The 11,892-nt window shown below is 52.0% G+C and overlaps 1 protein-coding gene across 1 annotated transcript; it reads left to right on the top strand.

Annotated features, from left to right (window-relative positions):
- The first annotated feature begins 4,294 nt into the window (after positions 1-4,294).
- Positions 4,295-5,329, top strand: LOC146762921 (olfactory receptor 52I1-like). The gene has a single exon (XM_085510262.1). It carries the CDS (start codon positions 4,295-4,297, stop codon positions 5,327-5,329), a length of 1,035 nt encoding a protein of 344 aa, XP_085366388.1.
- Positions 5,330-11,892: the final 6,563 nt, after the last annotated feature.

Genomic DNA, 11,892 nt, shown 5'->3' with positions numbered 1-11,892 from the left:
CCTTTTGGAAGAGTTCACCTTGGTGGTTGTTTTGCACTGTAATTCTTTCACTTGTGCCTGAAGTGCAGAAGTGGATGAATTATACCACCTCTTTATATCCACCCCATGATTACTCAAGAAATACAACAAAGCAAAACGTATGGTCTTATCGTTGTCATTTGCTTGAATACGAGGTGTCTTATTGTTGTCATTTGCTTGAATATGAGGACCTCTCTTTTTTATGGTTGAGATTTTCGATGATACGGGTCGAGAGGAACTCATGTTGTTTAGCTTTTTCAATAGGCAATCGTGGGAATCCTGGTCCCCATTATCTGATTCAATTCTTTCTGGAGTGCCATGCCGCCACAGGATTTGCTTTTCCAACCCTAATATGGTGTTTCGGGCGGTAGCATGGGGTACTGCATATGTTTTGAGCCACCCAGTGGTTGCCTCCACCATGGTGAGTACATACCGCTTACCATTGCGAGATCGTGGCAAGGTGATATAATCAACCTGCCATGCTTCTCCATATTTATACTTTTGCCATCGCCCTTCCCCCCAAAAAGGTTTCATCCTCTTGGCTTGTTTAATTATGGCGCATGTTTCACAGTCATGAATAATCTGAGCAATAGCGTCCATAGTTAAGTCCACCCCTCGGTCTCTGGCCCACTTATATGTTGCATCCCTTCCTTGATGACCTGAAGTCTTGTGGGCCCACCGAGCTAGGAATAATTCACCCTTGTTCTGCCAGTCCAAGTCTATTTGAGCCACCTCAATTTTGGCAGCTCGATCAACCTGATGGTTATTTTTATGTTCTTCAGTAGCCTTACTTTTTTAGGCACATGAGCATCTACATGGCGCACCTTTACAACAATGTTCCTTATTCGGGCAGCAATGTCTTTCCACAGTTCAGCAGCCCAAACAGGTTTACCCTTTTGTTGCCAATTATCATCTTCCCACTGTTGCAACCACCCCCATAAGGCATTTGCTACCATTCATGAATCAGTATAAAGATGAAGCATTGGCCACCTCTCCCGTTCAGCCACATCTAAAGCCAGCTGAACAGCCTTTACCTCTGCGAATTGACTTGATTCTCCTTTACCTTCAGTGGCCTCTGCAACTTGTCGTGTGGGGCTCCATACAGCAGCTTTCCATCTGTGATGCTTCCCTACAATACGACACGATCCATCTGTGAATAGGGCAAATTTTAAAAATTCTCTTGTAACCACTTGGGCCAAAAATCATGGCATTGAGTGGATTTACCATATTCCCTATCATGCACCAGCTTCTGGTAAGATTGAACGATTCAATGGGTTGTTGAAAACTATGTTGAAAGCAATGGGTGGTGGAACGTACAAAAACTGGGAGAACCATTTAGCAGAAGCCACCTGGTTGGTCAACACTCGAGGATCTAGTAATCGTAATGGTCCTAACCAATCCAGCTCCCTACGTACCGTGGAGGGAGATAAGGTTCCTGTAGTACACATAAAGAGCGTGTTGGGAAAGACAGTTTGGGTCCTTCCAGCGTCTGGAAAGGGCAAATCTCTCCGGGGTACTGTCTTTGCCCAGGGACCTGGGTGCACGTGGTGGGTGATGGACAAAAATGGGAATGTCCAATATGTACCACAAGGGAATTTGATGTTGGGGGAGTGCAGCCAATGATTTCTTGTAGATATATAGGTAGAATCTCAGAAAATATTTGACGAATGTCCAGTTAGGTACAGGGCTTAAGATAGAGTGGATTAATGTAAACACTTTTTTCTCTATATACCTTAATTAGGCATTCTGTAAGCAAGTTTTCCATCTGGACTCTATATCGTGCACTGGCCATGCATGTGTAGAGCACACATGGAAAGAAGTATAAGTCAAAAGGAAATCTGCTGTGGTGGCTGGGAAAGGATGAGTGCACCTTGATGTGGGGGACGACCCACTAGCGCTGCTTTTCTCCTCCACCGCTGACATGTTTTCCTTTTAATGGCAGTTTTGCCATTTTTCTCAAAATTAATAAATAGTAGGTTAGGTTACAGAGTTTTGTTCTCAACTTAGGGATTTGTATGGAATAAATATAAATTGTTGAGACAATAAGGTTGCTGATTATTCACAACTATATGTATGAGTGTGTATGTATGTATAAACATAATGTAATGATGTAGAATAAGGGGTGGAATGTCATGGTTTAATAATTTTGTAATTTTGCTATCAGTATTCCACATCATAACATCATATAAAGCATGAATAATTTTACTGAATCTGCTACTTACAGAAGAAAACTACATCTCCCAGAGAACAACACAATAGGTCACGGGACCTGGACTCTATATTAACTCGGTCGCAGACTAGACTGATCTCTCTTTCGAGTTCTTGCGTTCAGGGGAGTGTGTGGGAGCCTTCACCGTCTCGCCTAAATTTCACAGTAGGCCTCTTGGTTACGGGACTCATTCTCTCTCCTATTTTGCCTGATTTGTTAGCTCAATTTTCAATTATATTATATTATATTTTATTATCCTGTATTTCGATATAGTATTTAGTAAATAAGTGTGCCTCCTTAGATCGTTGCCGCTGTTTTCTTTTCCTAATTAACTTTTTCCTTTCGGCCTAGGGCCCCGCGGGGCCCACGGCCCCCTGTCACGGGCGCAAGTGGATTTTTCGTTCAAACCGTGACAACTCTCCAGCCTGTCCAGGTCTTGTCAAATGGCAGCACAGCCTTCACGTGTGTCAGTCACTGCTCCCAGCTCTGCACCATCAGCAAACAAGCTGAGGGTGAAATCCATCCCTTCATCCAGGTCATTGGTGGAGATGTTTAACAAGGCCAGACCCAGCACTGATACCAGGGCAATACCACTAGTGTTCTGGCACAGCATCGCCTGGGGATCCCAGCAGACTGAGGAGGCGGCTGTTGTGGTTCTGAGCTCTCAGAAGAATGGAAACGCGTTGTCCCAACCCGCCGCGCTCTCTCCCCATCAAAGAGCTCTTCGTTTCCTTTTGCTGCATCGGTCCCGCGAGCCCCATGCAGGCACTGGGGACTGCCGTGCCCCCCGGCACCCAACGGCGCAGCACCGCGAGGCAGAGCCAATGGCAGGAGCTGCAGCAGCCCCGAGCATCCCCTCCTCCTGCAGCGCACAGCCCGGCCTCACCCGGGGGCTCCCAGGGGCTCTGCGGAGCGCACATAGCGCACATCATAGCGCACATAGCGCACATCATAGCGCACATCATAGCGCACATCATAGCGCACATCATAGCGCACATAGCGCACATCATAGCGCACATAGCGCACATCATAGCGCACACAGCGCCCGGCCGTTCCGCACCGCTCTGCCGTGCACACGCACCGCTCTGCCTTCCAGCCGGCCGCCCCACCGACAGCGCAGCCTCTGCTCGGGCTGCGGGGCTGTGCCGGCTGCTTTCCCCCAGCCGGGACGGGCAGCCCCGCGCCTCGGGCCCTGCGCTACCAACGTGAGACCAGCGCAGCACGGCGGCGGCTTCCAGGCACCGGCAGAGAGGAGAGAGCTGCTGGCAGCGCATCTGTTTGCTGCCATGGCTGCACCCGGGGACCCAGCTCCGGGCTCAGACGCACGGCAGGACACAGCTTGGTGTCCATCACCGCTCCGTGTCTGAGCGCTGCCTGCAGTCCCCGCTCAGCCCAGGGCACTGCCCTGCACGGAGGGGCGGACGGCGCTGCGCTCTGTGCCCCTCGTTGCAGCTCCTCTCTGCACCCGGAGCTCAGACCCGCGGGCTGTTCTCCCACTGCCCCTTCCTGGGGGGCCGCAGCCCGGGACCCGCAGCATCCCTGGCTTCGCTGCAGGGTTTGTGCTGCCTTCAAGCTTCTCCTGACACAACAACACCCGACTGTGCAGGCTCCACGTGTGAGTGACCGAAAGAAGGAAGACGGAGCAGGGAATGGCATTGACACGGCTGTGCTGAATGTCCCACAGCTCCTCCTGACGCCGCATCTTGCACGTCTGCAGGAGCCCCGTGTGGTGCGCGGTGCAGGGAAGCCGGGGCCGCTCGGCAGCAGAGCCCGAGGGCAGCTGAGTGCTAAGCATCCCCTCCTCCTGCAGCTGACTCCAAGATCTCAGCCCAGCGGTGAGCAGCCAACAAAGAAACGCGTCCACGAGCAATGGAGTGAAGGAGACTGTTGGTCAGCCCCGCTGGCACGGTCTGAAACGTGAGCAGCACCTGAAGTTCCTTTCCATCCAGCAGCCCCATTCCAGCAGCGGTTTTGCTCCGTTCCCTCCTCCCAGTCACGTTATGCCATCCAGGTCCCATCTCACACGGATCACTTACACTCTGGGTTCCCTATTTGGCACGTGCATCCATGCGTTGCCCACCTCAGGGATCCCACTCTGGGGCCTCCTTCCCCTTCCTAAGCACAGAAGCAAGATCCTCCTGCATGGCTTCTGGCCCCTCCAGCCACCCCAACAGCAGCTCCTCCTTCATCCTGGCGGGTGTCCCCACCCTGGAAGCTTTCCCCATCTGCCTGGGCATCCTTTTCTGCTCAGCATACATCCTGGCCCTGCTGGCAAACAGCACGGTTCTGCTCACTCTTGTGCTGGACAAGTCCCTGCAGGACCCCATGCACTGCTTCCTGGCCATGCTGGCCGCCATCGACGTGGTGATGGTGACGTCCGTCGTCCCCAAGCTGCTGGGCATCTTCTGGTTCCATTCCAACCAGATCGGCTTCACCGCCTGTTTTGTTCAGATGTTCTTTGTTCACTTCTCAACAGCGGAGGAGTCGGGAGTGCTCCTGGCCATGGCTTTTGACCGCTACGTCGCCATCTGTCATCCCCTCAGGTACAGAATGATCCTCAGTCGACAAACAATTGCCCAGATATGTCTGTCCATCGTGGTGAGAGCACTGCTTTTCATGGTCCCATTGACAGGGATGGTGACAAAGCTCCCCTACTGCCATTCCCTTGTGGTTCCCCATTCATACTGCGAGCACATGGCTGTCACCAGTCTGGCCTGTGCAGACCCCAACCCCAGCAGACTCTACAGCGTGTCTCTGTCCTCTCTCATAGTAGGGATGGACACGGCTTTCATTGCTGTGTCCTACCTGATGATCCTGAAAGCCGTCCTGGGCAAGGACTCGTGCAGGAGGGCCTTCAGCACCTGCGGGTGCCACATGGCTGTGATTCTGCTGTACTACATCCCCGGCCTGGTCTCCATCTACGTGCAGCAGTTCAGCCGCGCTGTGTCCGTGCGCGCACAGGTTCTGCTGGCCGACCTCTACCTCACTCTGCCCGCCGTGCTCAACCCCATCATCTACAGCATGAGGAACAGGCAGATCCGGAAGGCGATGCTCAACCTGCTGCTCCCCAGGAAGGCTTATTTCTGTCGCAGCACTCAGTGATCTTCCTGGTCTGTTCATCCACAATCACAGCATCATCCCATTCCCAGTGGATGAACACTGAGATCGGAAGCCATGAGGGGCTGGGGGGGACATGTTGGTTTTAATGACTGTGAGAGACCCTACAGTGCGACAGGAGGAGTTTGGGTCTGTGGGCAAATGCTGCTGTTGCCCTTCCTGCTCACCAGGAGACAGAGGGGCAGCTGCCAGCTTTAGGTTTTGAGATGTTCTCAGTGCTGTGGGTGTCCCTGTGATCATTTAACATTCACAACTGCATGTCTTTTTGTGTCAGTAAAGAGATTCTATTCAAAATGGAGAAATTTCTTCTATGGTGTCTTTTTTACTCAATGCACTGTGGTGTTTCTGCTTCAAGGTGTCCATATTTTGGGAATAATAAATGAAAATAAACACTGGATCTGCTTGCTGTTACCTACTAAGCCACTGTCTGCTCATTGCAGTGTACATGAGCTGGTAAATTACTACATCTAGTTTGAACTTGAGGCACAAAGGGCAGCATGCTGTAGATGCAAGTGTTCTGAGCCCTGCTAGCTATTGCTGCTGGTAAAACAGTGTCTTTCCAGACATTTCTGAGCCCTCCTGACAAGCCAGCAATGTCCAAGCAGGTGACAGCGCCGTCCAGATATCACAGCACACAGCACAGGGAGGTTTGCCTGGGTTTCCTCCTGTCCTGGAAGCCAGGATCCAGCCAGGAACAGTCCCCCAGGTGAGGTCCCCCAGCAGTGACCAGCTGTATCTGCGTGCTGCCAACACAGGGAGAAGCTCAATGGAAACCTATTAGCGCTGTCAGCAGGAGACTGTCAAACACTGCAGGGACTGTAGTGTCAGTTCCCATTAGGATGTGTAAGATCAATGAGTGAGAAATCATCATCTAATCATTGAGATCAAAAAAGACCTCCAAGATCCCAACCCAAACCTTAACCCAATCTCACCCCACCATACCCACTGACCACAGTGCCACAGGAACAAGGACTCCTTCATATTGGATCATAGAATCGTATATAATGGAATCATAGAACATCCTGATAGCCAATTTCAGGCTCCTCTGATGTTGCTTCATGCCATTCCCTCTGTTTCTATTGCTGGACAGTTGTCCTTCCTGCTGCCTGGGCACAATGCTGGCTCATATTCAGTTTGCTGCAGAGACCCCCAGACCTCTTTCCATGGGGCTGCTCTCCATCCCCTCGTTCCCCTCTGGCAGAGCTGAGTGCTGTGGTCAGCAGTCTGGCTGGAGGATGTAACTAGTGGTGTTCCACAGGGGTCTGTGCTGGGTCTGGCCATGTTCAGTGTCTCCATTAGTGACCTGGATGAAGGGATAGGGTTCCCTCTCAGCACATTTGGTGATGGAACAAAACAGGGAGCAGCATCTGACAGCCCAGAGGCCGTGCTGCCATTCAGTGAGAGCTGGGCAGGATGAGAGCTGGGCAGGGAGGAACCCAGTGAGGCTCAGCAAGGACAAGTGTGGTGTCCTGCACATGGGGAGGAACAACTGCAGTGTCAGTACAGGTTGGGGCTGAGCTGGTGGAGAGGAGCTCTGCGGACAAGGACCTGGGGGTCCTGGAATCGTAATCATACAGATTACAGAATCACAAGGTTGGAAAGGACCAACAAGGTCAGCCAGTACAACCATCCGCCCATTACTGTTGTTACTACAGGCTGCTGAACCATATCTTGTAGCTCCTCATCCAGACACTTCATGAACACTGCCAGGGACAGCGACTCCACCACCTCCCTGGGCAGCCATTCCAGTGCCTGACCACTCTCTGAGAGAAAAAGTTCCTTCTTATGTCCAGTCTAAACCTCATCTGATACAACTCGTGGCCATTTCCTCGGGTCCTGTTTGTTGCCTGGCAGAAGAGGCCAAGCCCCTCCTCATCACAGCCTCCCTTCAGGACATTGTAGAGTGCAGTGAGGTCTCCCCTGAGCCTCCTCTTCTCCAGTCTGAAGAATCCCAGCTTCCTGAACCGCTCCTCATAAGACCTGTGCTCCAGACCCCTCACCAGTTTTGTTGCCCTTCTCTGGACACGTTCCAGGGCCTCAGTGTCTTTTTTGTAGTAAGGAGCCCAAAACAGAACACAGTACTCGAGATGCGGCCTCACCAGAGCTGAGTACAGAGGGATGATCACCTCTCTGCTCCTGCTGGCCACACTATTTCTTATACAGGCCAGGAACTGTTGGCCTTTTTGGCCACCTGGGCACACTGTCGGCTCATGTTCAGCCAAGCATCGACCAACACCCTCAGGTCCCTTTCCTCTTCACAGTCATCCAGCCACTCAGCCCCAATCCTACAGCGCTGCATGGGGTTATTGTGGCCAAAGTGCAGGACCCAGCACTTGGCCTTGTTGAACCTCATCCCATTAACCTCAGCACAGCAATTCAGCCTATCCAGATCCCTCTGGAGGGCTTCCCTATGCTCAGGTAGATCAACACCACCTCTTAACTTGGTGTCATTTGCAAACTTACTTAGCTTGCACTCAATTCCCTCATCTAGGTTGTCAATGGAGATTTTACACAAGATGGGCCCTAGAACTGACCCCTTGGGGACACCGCTTGTAACGGGTCACCAGCTGGACTTAACTCCATTAACCACTACCCTCTGGGTACGGCCCACTGGCCAGTTCCTTACCCAACGGAGGGTTCACCTGTCTAGGCCACGGGCAGCCAGTTTCCTCAGGAGAATACCGTAAGAGACCATGCCGAAGGCTTTGCTGAAGTCCAGGTAGACTACATCAACTGCCTTACCCTCATCTACCAGCCTGGTCACCCAGTCATAGAAGGAGATGAGGCTGGTCAAGTACAACCTGCCTTTCATGAATCCATGCTGGCTGGGCCTGATCCCCTGGATGCCACACACATGCTGTGTGATCTCACCCAAGATGATTTGCTCCATTACTTTACCTGATACCGAGGTCAGGCTGACAGGCCTGTAGTTCCTCAAATCCTCCTTATGGCCCTTCTTGTAGATGGGAATCACATGAGCAAGCCTCCAATCCCCTGGGTCCTCTCCAGTTAACCAGGAGCACTGGCAGATGGTGGAGAGCGGCTCAGCAATCACCCCCACCAGCTCCATCAGCACCCGAGGGTGGAGCCCGTCTGGTCCCATGGACTTGTGACAGTCCAGGTGGAGGAGGAGCTCTTTAACTGTCTCCACCTGAATCACTGCGGGTGTATTACGCATTCCATCCCAGACTTTCAGATCGAGGCATGAAGTGCCCTGAGGACAACTGTTCTGCCCATTAAAGGCAGATGTAAAGAAGGCGTTGAGGACCTCAGCCTTCCCCTTATCCTCAGTGGTCACATTCCCCACTGCCTCAAGTAAGGGGTGGACACTTCTTTGGTTCTTCTCTTACCACTGATATATTTGTAAAAAGATTTCTTATTCTCTTTTACTGTCGTGGCCAATCTAAATTCAAGCTGGGCTTTCGCCTTCCTAACTTCCTCCCTGCATACCCAAGCAACCTCCTTGTAGGTTCCCCAAGTAGCTTGTCCCTGCTTCCAGAGGACATAGACTCTCTTTTTCTTCCAGAGTCTCAACAGTAGATCCACACCAGTCGTCCACACCGGTCTTCTTCCCCTGCATCTCACCTTGCAGCATTCAGGGACAGCCTGTTCTTGTGCCTTTAAAATTTCCACCTTAAGAAGCATCCAGGCTCCTTGGACCCCTTTACCCTTAAAGAGCAACTCTCCAGAAACCCCTGCAACAATTGTCCTGAACAGGTCAAAGTCCGCCCTCTGGAAGTTCAGGATAGCAGTTTTGTGCTCACCCTTCTGACATCTCCAAGAACAGAAACCTCTACCATTTCATGGTCACTCTGCCCAAGACAGTCCCCTGTCTTCACATCACCCACCAGTCCTTCACTGTTAGTGAAGAGCAGGTCTAGCATGGCATCACCCCTGGTAGACTCAAGTACCAGCTGTGTAAGGAAGCATCTTCCACACACTCCAGAAACCTCTTGGACTGCTTCCTCTGCGCCATATTATTTTCCCCACATATATCAAGGAAGTTGAAGTCTCCCAGGAGAATGAGTGCTGGTGAACGTGCAACTTCTGCGAGCCGCTCGTAGAACGCCTCATCCATCTCTTCATCCTGATTAGGCTGTCTGTAACAGACCCCCACCAACATGTCACCCCTGCAGGTCTTTCCCCTGATCCTTACCCACAAACACTCAACTTTATAATTTGCATCCACAAACTCTCCAGTTTCAAAACAGTCTTTAACATAAAGGGCCACACCACCACCCTTCCTTTCTCGTCCATCCCTTCTGAAGCGCTTGTACTCACCCATCACAGCACTCCAGTCATGGGAGCTGTCCTACCACGTTTCAGTGATAGCAACCAGGTCATAGTTCGCCTGACACTCAGTCGCTTCCAGCTCCTTCGGCTTGTTGCCCATGCTGCGTGCGTTGGTGTACATGCACTTCAGCCGTGTCGCCTGCCTCACCCCCAGCTCAAGCTCTGTTCCCCTACACTCGTTTCTTGTAAGCCCAGTTTCGTCCCCTCCCCCCGTTGTAGCCAGTTTAAAGTTCTTTTCATAAGCCTTGCTAGCTCCCGAGCTAGAATTCATTGCCCCCTTTGAGATAGGTGGGTTCCATGGCCAGGAGCTGGGTAAACTGTCCTATGGTCAAAGAACCCAAAGTTTCTGGTATGACACCAGCATCTGAACCATTTATTCAATGCGTGTACTTTCCAGGCCTGTTCCACGTCCCGCACTTTCCCCTGAAGGTATGGACCAAATAATGACTTGAGGTCCTGCTCCTTCAAGTAAACGTCCTAAACCCCTAAAATCTCTTTTCATATTTCTCAGGCTTCTCTGAACAATTTCATCACTACCCGCCTGAACTATTAGTAATGGAAAGTAATCAGTGGGCCTAATCAGCTTAGGGAGTTTCCTGGTCATGTCCCTGACCCGGCCCCAGGAAGGCAGCACACGTCCCAATGACACGGGTCTGGTCTGCATATGGGGCCCTCTATTCCTCTAAGAAGGGAATCACCCACCACAACCACCCTTCTTACTTTCCTGGCAGATGAACTCCTCAGGCATGGGGGTGGCCGCCTTGCCTTAGGTTCCCGTTTAGACAGTTCCTCCATCCTCTCTCCACTCCCCTGCTCTTCCATTTCCAATGCCTGATACCTGTTGCTCAGGGGGAGCGATGGACACGAGGCAGGCAGGCAGGGGGAGCATCCAAGATGGCGAGCAGGGATTCTCTGCCAGCCCCCCTCATCAGTCAGGACTGTCCTCCTGTGACAGGGCAGGGGGTCGCTGCTTTTCGGGGGTTTCTCTGTGGTCCTCCCCCTTCTGGGATGCCAGAGAGTGACTCCACCAGTCGAACGCCCCCTCACATTCCCTGATGGTCCTCAGCCTCTGCACTTCCTCCCTGAGCTCCACCACCAGGCTTAGCAGCTCGTCCACCTGCTCACATCTCGCACAGATGGAATCCCTGCCACCCTCCCCAGGCAGCAGCAAGCCCAGGCACTCCGAACAGCAGGAAACCTGAACTGACACATTTCTGGGCTGGCCCTCTGTCCGGGCTGCCATAATTTTTGTGGAGTAGGACTCCTGTCTGGTAGAGACCATAATTAGGCTGCAGTCTCAGAGACCACCAAGAGGAGAGCTGGAAAGCCAAGCAAGGAAGGCCAATACCTACAGCCATCACCACTTGAGCCACCTCCTACAAGCACATCTGTATCACCCTATGGGCTATGCTCACACACTGAACAACTCGGCTCACTATGAGCAAAACCAGTGGCCACCAACCTGGGATGAGCTGTGGGCAGAAGCTGGCTCCGAGCTCCTTAAGGCCTTTTAAAGCCTGTGGTCAGGTGCTGACCTTGATGGCAAGTAACAGCACGTTCTCAGGCTGTTTAAACTGCCTCGACTGTGTCAGCTCCACCCCTGATGACCAGGAGCCTGCCCACAAGCTGACAGCTCGCCAGCACAGGCAAAGCACTGTTACTGCCTTGAGAAAAGCCTTAAAAACAGCTTTTCTTTTGGCTTTTTCTACTCCACATCCCTTGCCCAGCACAGTCTTACCTGCTCTGTAGCTAGTCACAACAGTAAAATAACCCTCTTATCCTTGATATACCTGGGGACAGTGCCAAGGATAATTTGTTCCATCACCTTTCCAGGGATGGAGGAGAGGCTGACCGGTCTGTAGTTACCCGGGTCCTCCTTCCTGCCCTTTCTGAAGGCTGGAGTGACAATTGCTTTCCTCCAGTCCTCAGGCACCTCTCCCATTCCCCACAGCTTACCAAAGATGATGGGCAGTGGCTTAGCAATGACTTCCCCCAGCACCCTCAGCACCCGTGGATGCATCCCATCAGGACCAGTGGATTTATGGATGTCCATATTGCTTGACTGGTCCTTAACGCAGAACTCATAAACCGAGGCAAACTCCTCCTTTATTCCCACTTCCTCTGGGGCTTCAGGGCTATGGGGCTGCTCAGGACAGCCTCCAGCACTATGGACAAAGAAGGCATTCAATAACTCTGCCTTCTCTGCACCTTCTGTCACCAGGGCACCCACCTCATTCGTCAGGGGGCCTACATTG

Source organism: Coturnix japonica, chromosome 1, assembly GCF_054131305.1.
Source record: "Coturnix japonica strain WE chromosome 1, WE-NBRP24, whole genome shotgun sequence".
Classification (NCBI taxonomy): domain Eukaryota; kingdom Metazoa; phylum Chordata; class Aves; order Galliformes; family Phasianidae; genus Coturnix; species Coturnix japonica.
Note: the sequence above shows the minus strand (reverse complement) of the source record. Positions and strands in the feature narration are given on the sequence as shown.

What these genes read in the sequence shown, in the direction of transcription:
- LOC146762921 (XM_085510262.1), top strand. Translation starts at nt 4,295, where the DNA reads ATGCGTTGCCCACCTCAGGGATCCCACTCTGGGGCCTCCTTCCCCTTC.